Source organism: Pseudonaja textilis, chromosome 7 (genome assembly GCF_049901715.1).
Source record: "Pseudonaja textilis isolate UNSWEBS1 chromosome 7, rPseTex1.2, whole genome shotgun sequence".
NCBI lineage: Eukaryota > Metazoa > Chordata > Lepidosauria > Squamata > Elapidae > Pseudonaja > Pseudonaja textilis.
Window position 1 is genome coordinate 28,567,411 of NC_141996.1, and position 17,224 is coordinate 28,584,634.

At 37.8% G+C, this 17,224-nt stretch overlaps 1 protein-coding gene across 5 annotated transcripts in view; it reads right to left on the bottom strand.

The window, feature by feature from the left end:
- GRAMD1C (GRAM domain containing 1C) overlaps positions 1 to 17,224 on the bottom strand; it is a 66,447-nt gene that overhangs the window by 13,276 nt on the left and 35,947 nt on the right. For all 5 annotated transcript variants that reach the window (XR_015744298.1, XR_015744299.1, XM_026708768.2 and 2 more), the window contains 9 exons: positions 16,664 to 16,784; positions 15,272 to 15,440; positions 10,820 to 10,963; positions 8,988 to 9,106; positions 8,257 to 8,399; positions 7,586 to 7,689; positions 5,208 to 5,384; positions 4,243 to 4,300; positions 2,636 to 2,746 (listed from right to left, as the gene is read on the bottom strand). Coding sequence is in view for 3 of the 5 variants with exons in the window: in XM_026708768.2 (XP_026564553.1) it covers positions 2,636 to 2,746; positions 4,243 to 4,300; positions 5,208 to 5,384; positions 7,586 to 7,689; positions 8,257 to 8,399; positions 8,988 to 9,106; positions 10,820 to 10,963; positions 15,272 to 15,440; positions 16,664 to 16,784 (1,146 nt within the window). In the remaining 2 variants the exon portion in view is untranslated. The remainder of the gene's footprint in view (positions 1 to 2,635; positions 2,747 to 4,242; positions 4,301 to 5,207; positions 5,385 to 7,585; positions 7,690 to 8,256; positions 8,400 to 8,987; positions 9,107 to 10,819; positions 10,964 to 15,271; positions 15,441 to 16,663; positions 16,785 to 17,224) is intronic.

Below are 17,224 nucleotides of genomic sequence, written 5' to 3' on the forward strand. Positions count from 1 at the left end.
GGTCATAAGTGTGAAAAAGTCACTTTTTTCAGTGCCATTGTAACTTTGAATGGTCACTAAATGAACTGTTGTAAGTCAAGGATTACCTGTATAAAAATACAAACAGCTTCTTTGCTTGCAAAAAGCTGCTCTAAATACCCATCATTAGATTAAAAATACCTGCAAACCAGAGTTACAAATCAGGCAAGAATGAAAATAGTTAAAATGCAGTGATAAGTATCAAGCAGCCAACTCCTCTTCATAAAGTGAAACCCTTTAGCAGAGAGGTCATTTAAGTTCTCCAGAAAAAAGCACACCCAGGAAAAGCAATCCTTAGATCCATTTGCATCACTTAAAAATACCAGCTGGTCTTACTCACCTCACAAGATATCCTAAGGAAATCATCCAGATTTAAGGAAAGGTGCCCCCCAGAAAGGCAGTAAAAAAAATCTATGCCAAGTTTGCATCATGCCTCTTGGAAGTATACCCCCAAAGGACAGTGCCAGATAGTATTAAAGCAGTGAAGGGACACCCCCTTCCCAGATAGAAAAAAAAACCATGAGGCAAGAAAAAATTCAAACATAATTCAAATAATTAAATCACAACAGTAGCTGTTGCTTGTTGAAACTGAATAGGGAAAATTATCCCATCAATAAACACAGAATTAAACTTCACCAAGCACAGAACTAACCTTCAACAAAAACCAGTTTTAGACCAAAACTCAGAAAGAGTATGTAAACTCACATTTGAATGTCAATCTTTCTAGCTAGCCAAGAAGCCTTGCTGAATGTCACTCATCTTGGTTCCCTATCACTAAAAGCTTTGCTTTGTTATTCAATTATTTCTTCAAAGTGCTGATTATCCAGGGAAGTATTTCCTCCCAACAGCAATGTAAAAATCTTAAAACAACCCTTCCCCTTTAAGAAAGCCTCATAAGCTCCGGAGACAGGAAATCTAGCCTGTCTGCCAAGAATGTAACAAGGGTGGAAAAAAACAAAAGGAGATTGCTTCTAACTACTGGTTCTCCGAATGGCTTAAATAGTTAATAAGGGGTTCTATAGAACCGGATAGAACCGGTAGAATCCCACCCCTGGGCACGCTGATGTGCTTATGCACACCCACTTACAGACCTCTTAGGAATGAAGTGAGGTCCACGGTAAACAGTTTAAGGTTAAAGTTTTGGGGGTTTGAGGATGTAACAACAGTCAGGTAGTGAGTTCCAGGCATTGACCACTCTGTTGCTCAAGTCGTATTTTCTGCAATTGAGTTTGGAGCAGTTTACTTTGAGTTTGTATCTATTGTTTGCCCATGTGTTATTGTGGTTGATGCTGAAGTAGTCATTGACGTTGTAGCAGACAATTTTGTGTACTAAGCTTAAGTCAGACAGTAGGTGGCATAGTTCTAAGTTGTCTAGGTCCAAAATTCCAAGCCTGGTGGCATAAGGTATTCTACTGAGAGCTAAGGAGTGGAGTACACTTCTCGTGAAATACCTCTGGACTTGTTCAATTGTATTAGTGTCTGTTATATAGTGTGGATTCCAGGCAGACAAACTGTATTCGAGAATTGGTCTGGCAAAGGTTTTTTATGCCCTGGTTAGCAGTGCAATGTTATGGAGAAAAAGCTTTGCAAAATTAGGTTAACAACTCTTAATGCCTTTTTGGCAATGCTGTTACAGTGTGTCCGGGGCTTAGACCTTTTGAAATGAGTACTCCTAGGTCCTTCACAGAGTGAGGGTCATCTACGAGGTCATATCGGTCCAGTTTGTATTTAGTGTTCTGATTTTTGTTGCCAATGTGTAACACAGAGCATTTGTTGGTTGAGATTTGAAGTTGCCAATTGTTCGACTATTCTGACACATAGTCAAGGTTGCTTTGTAGGGCAGCAGTAATAATGTTGAGTATATAACTATATTGATTGCAGTCACAATTCATTTCCTTCCAGCATTATTTTCTGGAACTCCTACATAGAATTAAGGAATCCCTTTTGTATCTGTAATCCAGGAAAGATGGCTTGGGGCAATTATTTACCTCTGCTCTGAGTTTACAACCTGGTGGGCAGCTGGAAAAAAAAATCTAGACATCCCCAGACAATCTAAACTGATTAGGTGCCTTCAGTGAAATATTTTAATTGGCCCACCACCAATCAAGCAAAGTGGCAACATAGACATGCACTAGAAAATCTTAACCATTTTCTTCCACGGATGGATCAATGTCTTCAATTTTTATGATAAATCATCAACCAATACCAAAAATTAACAAAACTCAGCAATATCAGTAAGTAAATACGGTAGTATGGTATTATAGGAGACCTAATGCTTTTCTTAGGTGACTGCACAGCAAATTTCTGATAAAATACCACCAGAGGCCATTTCTGTTGAATCTCGGTGGAAGAAGTTATCCATTATACTGTATATTCTGTTTGAAGAGCTTAATGAGCCTATTATGTCTAAAACCACCTGGAACTAGTTTGATAACATTCCAATACAGATCTTTTGAATAATTGTAAACTATTTTTTGCTAAGTTGTACATTTTTTACTAGCTTCAATTTTTCAGGTGAACTGCAATATGTAAATCTAACATTTCCACTAACTAGATATTAGCCCACTGGGAGCATGGAGGAAGAGACAGACGACAGAACGTAACAAAAAATACTCACGTTGTTGACCCTTCTTCTTGAAGTTGAACATGGTACAATGACTGAGCTGCACGCTCAATCTTTGACAATTTCAGGAACAGTGCCACATTCAGAAAAACCAGTAGAATTAAACTGAAAAAAAAATCCAGACAAATGGATAGTTCACTATCATTACTAATTCCTGCAAAAGCATTCTTAATGGCAAGAATAAGTAATATAAATATTTATAGCTTCATGCAAATTTAGCAAGATAATTAAAGGTTTTGGAAGTGTAAGGTATATATAGCACTGTAAAAACGATACAAACTGTCTTTTCACAACACATTTTAGTCATCTCACATTCAGGCTTAGTGGCATTTGGGCCTAACTATAAATAAAATTGTGGCTCTAGAAAGTGGATAAAGAAAACATAATAGACAGCAAAACCACACTCCCAACTAGTACAGATGATGTTACCTAGTTTGGTAATGAAACATCTGCAAGAAAACAAGCAAGCTCAGAGAGCACCAAGGAGCCCACATTTCAACCTTGAGCCACAAATATTCTCCTTTATACTTTCTGTTTGCAGATCATACAGAATAAAATAAAATTCAGTCAATTAAATATGTCTTTTTCATCTTCCTGGACCAATCTAGTTTTCCAAAAGTTTATATTACTTCTAAAGTGCACTATATCCACAAAAAGCTTATCTTTTCTGCTCTCCTAGCTTGAGAAATGATCCATATCAATCTTCACATGTAAAAGACTAAATATCAGTGGGCAAAATTAAATTTTTCTTCACATGTGTTTGTTAAATAAACCATACAACCATGGTAGATGGTATCAAAGGCCGCTAAGAAGCTAAGGAAAGTGAGAATGGTTGCACTACTCCCATCCAATTCCTGCCATAGATTGTCCATAAGTGCAACCAAGGCCACCTGTGTCTCACAGCTGGGCCTAAATCCTGACTGAAAACTATCTAGGAAATCTTTTTCATCCAGGACTCCCTGGAGCTACCAAGCAACCATCAATTTCACCACCTTCCCCAAAAAGGAAAGATGACAAACTGGATGAAAGTTGTCCAGGCAGGTGGGGTTGAGAGATTTTTTTTTTTAAGAAGAGGACAAACCAGGCCCTCCTTAAAAGATCCTAGGAATGTCTCCTCTTGCAGTGAGGAATTCATTACTGCATGAACCCACCTATCAGTCACCCTCCTGGAGGCTTCTACCAGACAGAAGGGATAAGGGGCTAACTGACAGGTGGTTGAAAGCACAGAGGGTTCTGTCCACTTTCTTAGGTCCAACAGGATCAAACCGTTAGCAAGTTACTGGGCAAGATGACTCTAGGTATCTCATATAGACTTGCACTATAAATTGAAGCAATTTTATCTGACGTGTTTAACAGATTCTTCTGAATGGCCCTGAAGATGATTATCTGACACACACACCCTGGCCAAGGAGAGATTGGGTGATCTGCAACAGGATCAATAGGTGATGCTCTGCAGATGCAATAGGAGCAGAGAAATTACCACTTTTATCACCACACTATAGGTTTGAATAGCAACTGTAAGATGTGTCCAGTCAGAGCCAGCCTTCATTTAGCTGCTATAAGAAGTCTTAAACCAAAAGAAATATCAAGCAAATACTTACAAAATACTCATTGCCACTATGATGATGATGGTTTTATTTGTAGCATTCTTCTTCATTCCTGTCAAGCAAGGAAAATACTGTTACATCATTCTAATTTTGAAATTCAGTTAACCTGATTTTATTAAATCCCTTTGCTGAAGATTTGTCTCCTCCAAAGCAGGAAAACAGTTCAAGGCTATGCCTGACCTGGATGCTTTTTGAACAGAAGATAAACTAAAAACTTGCTTGATTTAAACTTGTATCTGGTGACTAAATGGGCAGGCCCATGATATTTTCTTGGTAACAGTACAGAACTGGTTAGTCTCTGCCTTTTTCTATGTTGGGTTTTGTTTTTAAATTTATTATTCTAGCCCACAGCTTCCTATTTTGGGGTAGTTCTCCCACCCATAAACTAGACCAGAACCCTGCTTAGACTTTTGCAGAGCAGCCAAGGTCACTAAATGCTGCCACTTAAATTATCTAAAATTAAGAGTTGGAAGGGGCAAAGGGAGATGGTACATTAAATTATGCCATAAGGATTTCAACACATTCAATTTTTTAAAGCAGTTAGTACATGGCCCTATGCAAATCTCATTCAATGTGCTATGACTCACACAGCAAGAAAAACTTCAGTATTCTAGAAAGTAAGTGACATATCTTGCAATTTGACAAAAAGGCTCCTAATTATTTCTGAATTTAAAATAGTGGTTCTAGATGGAAAAATACAAACATCGCTGCATAAATTATATATCAAGTACTTTATGTCAATTATCAGAATATAAGGACAGCATTGTCCTTGAACTTTATTTACAATTAGCTGCACCACACATACTTATGTTGAAATACCCTGGATTTTTTGAATATGGACAAACAAGAAAAGCCTGTATGACACTATTGCAGAAATGCTATGACCTCTGGTACTAAAATGAACAACACCTTCAGTTTCATAAATTGCTGGAAAAAGAAATATTTCTACTTGAACCCACCTACATTCCCAAGAGGTATTATTCTTTTGTCTTCTGTGGAATCTTGTATAGAGTGTTTAGGAAGTATCTCTTCTGCATTCCGCTGTAAAACCCATCTTCTCCTTCTTCGGACTCCAGGTTTTGCACGATCCTCAATAGGTTTATTTATTGCATATTCTTCCACTAGTAATTCTGATTCTACAAATGACAGATTCAGTCTTCCCAGTTTCTGTTTTTACTTTATAATTTCTTTCTTTTTTTAAAAATTTAATGCCAGCTAAAAATTGTGGGAAATTGGTCTAATAACATCTGGCAGGCAAGTGCAAAGGACATGTTTTATGACATTTACAGATTGCTGGCCCAAACTCCACTACTAAAAAGAAGTTCATTAATTTTATTCATGTCTGTTTCTCTTTATGTCTCTCTCTCTTAACACATAATCACTTATATTTACAAAATGATAGTTTACGTCAGCAGTATGACAAGAATCAGATCTGCCTACTTAAATGCAGAAACTGCATTGTCCACTTAAGAAAAAACAAGAAATTTGCATTTGATATAAATGTTACATTCTAGAAAAAAAGAAAGTGAAGCCAAGATAATCCAATTACTTGATTTTGACATTAAATCTTGAGCTTCATACAGAATAAACTTGAAAATTTCATTATGATACATAGAAACAAAACTGGAATAGTAATGTGTTTTTTTTATTTTTTTGCTTTTCTACCCTAGAATTATCATAAACTGGTTCAAAATTTCCAGGAAAGAAATGGTGAGCTGAATATGGCTCCATTAAGACCATGATGGAATAAATATGATTCCTCTCTGGACAAGGAGAGCATTTGAGATCAGCCAAATACTCCAAACAGTAATTCCTCAAAAGAAGACTGCAAGATCAGTCTACAGCAGAATAGAGGTCAGAGGAGATGAGGGAATTGCCATCTCATCGGAAACATGGTCAGAGTCTTTATGGGTTTGTATACTTCCGAAATTGCTGGTTAACTGCGTGTGAATTATTAGCAATCTTTGGAATGACAAGTTTTACAAAACAGAGTGAATTTTTTTCAATTCTTGAAAAATGTTTTTAATACAAGTTCTTTCAATTCTTGAAATATGTTTTTAATACAAGCTAAAGGACTTTCAAGAATTCTATTTTTGGAACAAACTGAAAAAGAATATTTTAGAATGTTAATTTTGGAAAGTTACAAATGGATAAATAGTCCAGATGAGTTTGAAGTAACATTTTGAAATTAATTAGAAAACCTTTGCCTGAGAAAATGCTGTTGTTTTAAATTCTTAAAAGAAAAAAAATATTGTTGGGAACTTTGAAGGATGGACCCTGGAGGGATCAGAATGAATAAAAAATTACCATTAAATTTGAGTTATTAATACTGAATGGAGCAAAATTCTTTCACATTGATGTATTGAAGAACATTTGTGACCAATACACCCAGAAGTTAATTTTAAGAATGTCTGTCATTAAAGATAGGCTGTGTTTTATAAGATGTTATGGAAGAGGAACATATTTTACTGAAAATCACTGAACTGATGACAGGCTAAAAGAATAATCTGAAAAAAAGATGTTACATTGGATATACAAATGAAATTGACTGATGTTTTAATAATCAAAAGAAATGTACAAATAACAAAACCAAAGGAGTAACTTGAATAGCTTTTCTATATCAGATTTAGAAAAAAAGACTTGAATCTGAAGAATTTTGTGAGAAGGGACAAAGAAAATAATGAAAAATAAATGTCTAGGATGTTATTTGAAAGGATTAAAGGTAAAGTTTGTTAAAAGTAAATTTGTAGTTTATTTGATCAAAGTTAAAATAAATATGTTGTTATTTCTGATAACCTTTTATGAATTTTTGCTGATCATGATTAAAAGATGAAGCTTTAAGGCTTTTATATTAAGTATTTTATATTAAGAAAGATGAAATATGGGAAGAAGGGAAAAATTATTGAATTTTAAGAGAAGGTGATGCTACTAAAATTGTTTATACTTGTGATGAAGGGAGTATTTCTTTATATATTCTGTTTATTAAATTATTTTTATCTCTTTTCTATTGATAACTTTCTTTTTTTCTGCATGTAACATTTTAACTTATAAGTCATAACGATTATTCTTTCTGAAAATAAAAGCAGAATGTAAAGTAAGTAAGGAAATAAAATAAGAGATGTGATAGAGTAGACACATATCTGAGGACTGAAAGGCAGACTACATGGGTCATAAAAAGTTATAAATTACTTTAAATTAATTTGAAAAACTAAATATACTGTTCTTAGTATTGTTTCTTTAAAAATACAGCAGATCACTTCACTATTTCTAAAGAGCCAAGCTAATTAAATATAAAAGCCATGGATACCATTGTCAAGAATGATGGCAAAATACTTACCAAGTTGTTTAAAATTTTCCTGGATACCTCCCCAGGTGTTCTTTTCAATTATATTCTTGACAAGCCCCCAAGGTTGTTTTTTGTATTTCACATCTGAGGAAATCCTGTAACAAACAAGAATAAGGCTAGCAACTGATTGGAATACAACTATAGATCAGTTTAGCATTTTCATCCATTTTGAGAGCAATTTTTCAGGCCTTCAGCTTCAGGTAAGAAGCTATATACACAAAACAAAGCATGATCACTAAGGTAACATCTTTAACACAAATACTGAGAGAGAATGAGGAAATAGAGAAAATACTTAGTTGCTTCACAACTGTCTGTTGTACTGTAACTTTGGATGACAGATGTACAATACATCCACAGATTTGAAGGGCACATAGATCATATGGCCAAAATTAGTTTTTGAAAAAAATTCTACTAAAACTTTCATAGGGGAAAAAAGTGAAACTAAAAAAAAATAGCAAACTTTTTTTCTATCAAGAGATCATTTTCCAAGATCATTTTCATCCAAGTGTACAAATTAAACTCTGGCATTCCAACGCTTCCTTGTTCTCCTTAACATATGAAATAAAGAAATTCTGTAGAACCAGAACCAATTTTACAGAACTGAGGAAAGTTGTCTTTTACGATTTCCAATTTTCCTACTTTCATTAAACGAACTGTCTCACCGGAGTCTGCATTTTTGACTGGACATATGAGAGATACTATAACTGTTCACAGTGTAAAAGTAATCATGGTAAGGCACATCATGTGTCACCACCTCTGCGTCCACTTGGTAAGACCGACTTTTGTGGCTTCGTTTATGCAGCACCTATTACAGAAGCAGAGAAGGACTCTATTTTAAAAATGGCTGATGTTCAAAAATAACTTTTGCACCACAAAGCCCTAAAAGAAAATATAGCTTTAAAATGATCGCACTATATAGTTGTGTATATCCTAACATGGCTTTTCTCAACCTACTGCCTTTAGTGGAAATTGGACTTCGTTTTCTGTAATTCCAAGCCAAAATACTGATCAGGAATCAGGGGGATTGTTGCTCAAGGACAGCTGGGGAACATTAGTTTTGGGGAAAGCAAGTCTAGAATAAGATTAATGATGCCCAACTTCTATTTTTTTCCTGATATTCTGTCAATGGATAACCAAAGATAAATAGCACAACTTTGCAATCCTTTCTCTTAAAGCTTCATCTGATGAGAAATGTGATGGCATGAGCAGTGATGGGCTTTCCTCATCATGTCCACATAATACCTACATTCCATAAACTGCACTGGTTCTAATTTGCTACCAAGTGCAACTTAAGGTGCTAGCTATCACCTATAAAACTCTATATAGCATACAAATTTTTGTATTCTGTAGTTTCTGCCAGTTCAGTGCAATCTGACACAATTGAGTTTTATACCTGTTTTTCTGTTGCAGTTGTGAATTTTCCAATAAGTGGATTGTTAAGTACAATTGTATAAGTCAGGGTCCTAAGTTGATTGCCTCTATTATCTTGGTTCCAAGAAGTTGATACAATATCTAAAGCCAAAAATATAAGTCATCATTGCTATTCATTTATACAGTATCATTTAGCACCCTTAAACCATACATTTCCATCCATGTAAGGCAAAGGGAATTAAACTATGAAATTCCCTTATAACATGTGGCATACAATAACGAGTTTTAAATAATTAATCACCAAGTTTATTATTCTGAAAATATCTTGAATCATTATGATAAAGAATGAGATTGGGTCCATAAATTAGTGTGGGTCAGATTTTCTTCTGGGTTTTTCTTCTATGTATATTAAAACATATTTTTGTTTTAACCCATCAAATTGCAGCAGTGGTTAATTCTATATGTGTTGTGTTGAGGCAGGAAAATATACAACAAAAATTCTCGGAACAGAAAAGTAAATATGTAATCCAGGCAAATGAAATAAAACAATAAATAAAAAAATAAACAAAACAAAACAAAATGATGGTGGTATTTTTAAAAGCAGCCTAGGATTAATTGCAATGCCCTGAAAGAAACCTACTAATAAGGCAACTGTTTTCTGCAACAGTCTATTTTTTGTTTTTACATTAGAAAAAGTTGTTTGAAAAGCACAAAACTTCCATTTAATTAGAAAAGCATATGAAACATTATAATAAAGACATTTTAATTAATTAAAATAAGATCAATCAGTGCAATAACAGTTCCAAATATATATAATGGTGTTCTGTGATCTCAGCTGAACCAAAACTTAATACAAAATAATGGTGAGTGTTAATAATTAGTTGTGTGCATAAATTTTTTGAATGAAAACTGTTTAAACTTGGAATCACCTAATGTTTGGATGCCTTTCTGCTTTCTCTGCTCAGATGATCAGCACTCAATTTTATAAGTTCATTCTTCTATCTACAGCAGGAGTGTCAAACTCAAAGCCCCAGGCCTATCCAGCCTGCAGAGAGCTTAAATCTGGCCCACAGGGCCAGCCTGAAACTATTAAAAGGACTGGCCTGTGGTTCCTCTGATGGCTAAAACAGGCCACATGCAGCCCCCCACACACCTTGTTTTCATCCTCCATGGCCTCCTGCAGCACTCTGCCGACCGAAACCTGGGCTGAAAATGGCCAGCAAAACAGCCCCAAAATGGTCCAAAAACTGGCCATGTGGCCCAATTCTGGCTGGCAGGGTACTGAATGAGGCATCTGTCCCACCGCCCCACGCCCTCACACCTGCTGCTGGCCCACAGAGAACTACAATGCTGATCCAGCCCTCAAAGAAATCCAGTTTGACACCCCTGATCTGCAGTATGATAATCTATTGTATCCAGCTGCATTTTGTCCATTCAATATAACTTGCAAAGAAATATCAGATTGTGATTTCAAATCCCTATGTGTTGGTTGCTAATAAACCATAACTTGTGAGCATGTTTATATTTTGACAGTGACTGTGTTCAGATAATCATTTCCTAGCTTTAAAAAAAGTCAACATATGCATATTTCTGAACAGAAAAAGAAAGCCAAAATACTACAGTTAAAAACCACATGGTTTTTTCTCGCAAGCAAAGGGAAGAGCGAAAGAAGTAATATATAGTTGCAGGAAACTAGGCAAGGCCTAATCATCTGAATGCAACCATGAAAAAATGGGTTTGTATTATATTTGAACCCAGCCTTTGTATCAGTTGCTTTTAACACAATATTCATCTTAAAATATTCATAAAACTTGTTTTTACTCAATGTAGACAGTGCAAATTAAAACAGTTTACCTGTTATATTTCTAGTCCTGAGATATGTCTGCATGAAATGGGAATTAGTGAAAAGCATTTCAAACATCTTATCTGCACCAATACGGAAAATACGATTAATAAAGAGTTTTCCATGGATTTCACATTCAAGGATGGCTTCCTCAGCTATTGGAGAAGAGTTTAAAACACAGATTAAGAACTCTGTAACAGTTACATCAGAAAAAATATATCCAAAAAGATGAAATTGTCTGCGCTACTTAAAGGATGTCAAAGGTACAATTGTGTGAGACAATTTGATTCAAGCTACCAAGTGTAAGTAACAGGCATAATAGTTCCTCTTTCCAACAACTTTCCTGACAAAAATCTTCTAAATGGAAATCTCCAAGTATATTTTAGAAAACTCCTTAAGCATTTATGGCAGTTTAGAATTAGAAGACAATGAATTAATGAATTGTTTCTTTACTTGCCTATACAGTGTGAAGGATTCTAGAAATCTACAGTTAGGAAGGGCTTTAAAAAGCATTCCTTGATGTTGAAGGTGGTAACAAGACAAACAAGAACAAAACTTGCAAAAGAATAATCAAAGATATAATGAACCAGCAGTTGCCAACCCACTGGTGGGCCATGAGAATATTTTGGTGGGCCACAGCATGCTGAGGCGGAGAGGTAGGGCAATCCTGCAGTCTCCCTAGCAAACCCATGTCGTGGCTGCTGCCTACTGCCTCAGCGCATGGAGGAGGCGCAGCAGCAGGAAGAGCGCGGACCTCCTGAGCTGCAGGAAGCAGCTGCCTTCAGGTGAAGATGTTGCAAGGGGGAGGCTCGACCCCCTCTTCCTCCTTGCCAGAAGCACTCACACACTCAGCGGGAAGGAGGAGGCTTGTCAGGGCCAGAGAGGCGGTGAGCGCTTTGCGTGTGAGTGCTTCTGATGAGGGGGAAGATAAGCTCCGGGGGCGCAGGAGATGGTGCCCTCCCTTCGCAGGCCAGGAATCACCCAGGAAGGGCTCCGATGCCATAATCTCCCATGTCCCTGCCCTCAGGAGCTTCTCTTCCTCCTCCCCAGAAACGCTCATACACTCAGCGGGAAGGAGGAGGCTTGTCAGAGGCCAGAGGGGCAGTGAGCGCTTTGCGTGTGAGCACTTCTGGCAAGGAGGAAGAGAAGCTCCTGGGGAGGGTCGAGCCTCCCCCTTGCAACATCTACCCCTGAGGACATCGCTGGTAGCCGCTCAACCTCCTTGATGCGTGGAGGCAAGAGTCAGGAGGAAACACCAGTTCAGAGGTTCCTTTCCCCCCACCCCCACCCTCTCGCAGGCCAGACCTATGCCATGATCTCCCACGCGTATGAGTCCATCTGCCACCAGTATCAACCCTATTGCCCCACCTTCCCAACAGACATCTGGTCTTCAGCATGTGGCTCATCAGCCCAGAGTGGAAGTTGCCCACTGTGCTAAACCATGTGCGCCTGCACCCACTGCTCTTTGTGGCAGGGGGAAGCAACCCCTCTCAGCTTGGACTCTGGGTTTGTGACTGGTATGTCTTAACCTGGGACCGGGATGACTTCGCCTCACCCGCAGGACTGCCAAGTAGCAGCTGCCAGCTCCTTTCTCCATATGCCAAGTCTTACCACGGGAAAGAGACCAACTAGGGTTATCAGTGTAGCCACTCGGTTAGTTCATAATCGCCCTACCCAGAGAAGGAGGTGCTGGAGAAGGAGGAGGAGGAGGCAGTAGTGAAGAAGCAAGCCAGGTGTTAAAGACCCGGGGTGGGGGTGGGAGCAGGGGTGGGATTCAATTTTTTCAACAACCGGTTATGTGGCCGTGGCTTAGTTGGTGGGCGTGGTTTGGTAGTAATTCGCTGGGTGTGGCCAACTCAACATCACTACATCGAGGCACGCATCTCCTTGCCTGGTCTCTCATGACTGTGGGGATGCTGCAACAGTCGTAAGTGTGAAAAATAGTTATAAGTCACTTTTTTCAGTGCCATTGCAACTTTGAATGGTCACTCCACACAAGCAAAGTACCAACAAAGGAGGGGAAAAAAACTCCAGAGAAGTTCCTGAGACAGGAAGTCTAGTCCTGCCAAGAATGTAATAAGGGTTAAGAGAGAGGCAGTTTCTGTAAGCAACACCAGAATGTTTCCTTCCTGCCTTCCTTACAGGATTAGGCCAGTAATTTCTTCTAACAACTGGTTCTCTGAACTGCTTAGAATGTTAACAACCGGTTCTAGAGAATAGGTGCAAACCTGTAGAATCCCACCCATGGGTGGGAGGCTTCCAGGTGGGGGAGGCTTCCAGCCCGGCCCTCCTTCCCTCCCCCAACTCTAGGCAGCCATACCTGGCAAAGGAGCGAGAGGTTTCCTCTGACGTGGAGGAGATATGAAATGACAGAAGACCAGATTGGGCGGGGGGCTCTGCTTTTCTTCTTATTTTTTGTTATAATTAAATAAGTATATATACATACATACATACATACATACACATACATACATACATACATTTATATATATGGATCTTTGGTTATTCGGGTTTTCTCCCGTGTAAGATTAGAAGTATCTACGCAACGTTTCAATGAAGTCTCATTCATCATCTTCAGGCTTGTGTCTTCGGCTTTTTGCTTCTCAGAGTGATGTGAGCTTGCATCTGCTTCTTCCTTTTAACTGCTAGTGGAGGTGTGACTTGATTGGGTGGGGGCTTGGCTGTGTTCTGATTGGGTGGGGGGGTGTTCTCATTGGTTGGGAGTTTGGCTGTGTTCTGATTGGTTGGGGAGTTGGCCGTGTTCTGATTGGCTGGAGGTGTGTTCTGTTCAGGTGGGGGCTTGGTTGTTACCACCACACTTCCATGTAGAAAGCAGACTTACATCCACACAGAAGATGAGACACGACCATGGACCAGAAGTCGCACTGCAGCTGCATCACTACCCACTCCAAACCCCTCCGAGCCATACATGAAGCGAACTGACACCCACCATGAAGATGCAGCACGACCACGACCACAAAGCCAAACAGCAGGATCACAGCTCATCAGCTCAAATCCCCCAGCAACTAAGACTAACCTGAGCACAACCAAGCCCCCACCTGAACAGAACATACCTCCAGCCAATCAGAACACGGCCAACCCCCCAATCAATCAGAACACAGCCAAACCCCCAACCAATGAGAACACACCCCCACCCAATCAGAACACAGCCAAGCCCCTACCCAATCAAGTCACACCCCCACTAGCAGTTAAAATGAAGAAGCAGCTGCAAGCTCACATTACTCTGAGAAGCACAGAGCCAAAGACACAAGCCTGAAGATGATGAATGAGACTTCATCAAAACGTTGCTTAGATACTTCTAATCTTACGCGGGAGAAAACCCGAATAACCAAAGATCCACATACAAATACCCGCCAGAACCTCAGAAAACACACACACACACACACACACACACATAAAATAACAATTTTATGTTAAATGTATTATCTTTTTTTAAAAAAAATCATATTAGTGGTCCTCAGGATTTAAAAGTATGAGTTTTGTGGTCCCTGAGGTCCAAAAGGTTGGCGACCCCTGCTATGAACCATATATAGAAAGGAGGAGGAGATTTTGTCAGCTAACCCATTTAATCTTAATTCATCGATGGACTGGAAAAGAGAAAATAATTGAGTTGTTACTGTAAGTATGGAAGAAAGATTCTTCATCCATAAAATAAAACAAAACATTTTGTGGCCTGTTACTGAAACTTAACTGTCTGGAGTAGCCAGGGATTGGAGTAGTCAGGGATATTGGGGGTACGATTGATGCTCTCTGCAGCAGTTTTGTTTCTAATTTATATTGTGCAGATCACATAATGACATCATGTTGATGTAAAAGATAAAATAGCAGAGTATGATTTCTGAGTGGTGAACCACTAGGCTAGCAGCCAGGAGACTGAGTTCTAGTCCTTCCTTGAGCATGAAAGCCTAAGGCAGAAGATTTTGATTAATCACTGGCTCCAAGTCCAAATTCTGTGCACAGGGTTGTTGTGGGGAAAATAGAAGGAGGAAGGAGTATTGTGCGCGTTCTCCTTATATCCCACTATCATTTTTACAAAAAAAACTCAAGGCGGTGAATATATCCAACACACCTTCCTATTTAAAAAAACATGAGATATAAATAAATCTTTTTAATGATCTCTAGTCAGTATTTCCAAATTCTTGTTTGTACAGAAGCTCTCCAAATAGATCCTATTGTCTCTTTCTTTCAAACTTGACAGTAAACTATTGAAGGAGTAACAGGATGAACAGTTTACATGTACTGATTGTGTCCTTCAACCTGACACTATCTCTCAAGGTCTTCAGGATCTATCGCATAAGGCAGCCACAACACTCAGCCATTTTCTATCAGTTTTACTAGCAGTAAGATAAGCAAGAACAGATTCCATAGATAAGATAGTTTCAGTTTGCTTTTGTTGGTGTAATTTGTATTGTATGGAACATTAAGACTGGAACATTATTTACCGTCTTCATCACTTTCTGAGGCACTGCTCTTTTCCTTAGGAAAATTCTCATTTACATCCAAGGATTGTATTGAAACTTTGTGTGGTATATCAGAGAGCTTCCTTTCTAAAGAAATCAATGAATTCCTCTTGTCTTGTTTATTATAATGACATTCCTCTGGTTCAGCAACCTAATAAAATAGAATATCATTCTCACAGCCATCTTATTTAATAACATGACAATTCACAATCTTAGCATTTCAAAAAGGAAATACAAAAACCTTCTAAATGCTTCTAAAAGGTTTTGTGTATGTGTATCTTAGCAGTATCAAATGCCAAGAGAAAAGCATTTGATATTCAAGTTGGAGTGAAAGTATAGTGACATTATATGTAATAACAGGATTTTGTTTTATATAATGACAATATTTTGAAACCTGTTCAAAATCTAAATTTCTAATTATATATAAATTATCAGCATGCTATCCTACATATTTTAAGTATATCCACAATAATAAGAATTTTAGTCTACAAGAATATCACTAGCTTGATTTCCATTTCTCATTTGATTTTGTAGGTTACTTTTAAAAAAAATCACTGAACAATACCAAATATGTTACATAAGATTAGAATTCATTTCAAACAGAAAATAATGGTCATAAGTAACTTCAGAACATTTAACAATAAATAATATAATAACACTTTTTAAGGAAATACAGTATGTATTATTAAACCAGAAGGGCTTATTTATGAACTAATAAGGAATTCACTGAACTATTTTCAGTCTAGAAAGCTATTCATTTTATTTATTCAATTTTAATGCTGCCCAACTCACTAATATAGTAACTGGGCAGCTTACAAAAAGTTTAAAAGTGCTAAAAACAATTAAAATTGGAATTAAAAATGTTAAAAGTTAAGAACCAAGATGATGGGCAGTCTGGTGAGGAGAATCTCTTCTATCTCATCAGCAATCCCCAATGTATAGGCCTTGTCAGGGCCCAGACGAAGGAGCAGAGCAAAGTTTTTAGGCTCTTCCAGAAGGCCAAGAATGTGGGTGTGGAACTCACCTGTGATGAGAGAATATTCCAGAGGGTGGAGGCAGCTATTTCATCATAGTTTGGATATAGCTTATAACAGAGTTCATTTAACAAAACTGATTTCTCAAAGAATATGAGAAATCTATTAGCAGATGGGCAATCTACATTTTTGTAAATATATAGATTATCTTGCATTAAAATATTTATTTGATTATATTTTTATATTTAGTTATGATAAATTATAAATATTTAAACTATGTTGTTGTTAAACTATGGTGTATATAATGGTTTAAACAATACGCGTTTATATGCAAGAATATAAAACAAGTAATAAAGTAAATAAGGCATTTATAATGAAAAGAAATGTTTTAAAAGCTTACTACTAAAAGTGTGTTTCCAGTAAGAAATTCTGTCTCAACTTCATTCAGAGCAGTGGATTCTTGAACTACACCAACAGCCTTAGCTGGTTCCTTATCTCCAGATTCATCACTAAGGTTAGATCTATACAAAAATAGCAACAATGTTGATTCATACTTATTCTAGAACCATTTGTTAATACAGCCAGGGGAGGGATTCAAAAATCCCAGCAACTGGTTCGCTGCCCAGTTGCTGGATGGGTGTGGCCTGCTGGAACTTCCGGGAGGGCTGTTTTTCACCCTCCCAGAGCTTCTGTGCGGACCCTGCACTTACCTGCATCCAAAACAGACCATGTGGAGACTCCTGGGAGGGGAGGGGTGCACAGGGCCAGCCGATCGGTGTAAATTTAATATCCAGTTCGCATGAACCTGTACAAACCAGCTGAATCCCACCCCTGAATACAGTGATATATTGGATTTAAAGCACAGATTGGAAAACAAATCTGCCTTAAAACATTCAATCTTTCTACCATCAAATGATGTCTTTACCTCTTAGGAACATCATTTTACAGAACCTGTCAACAA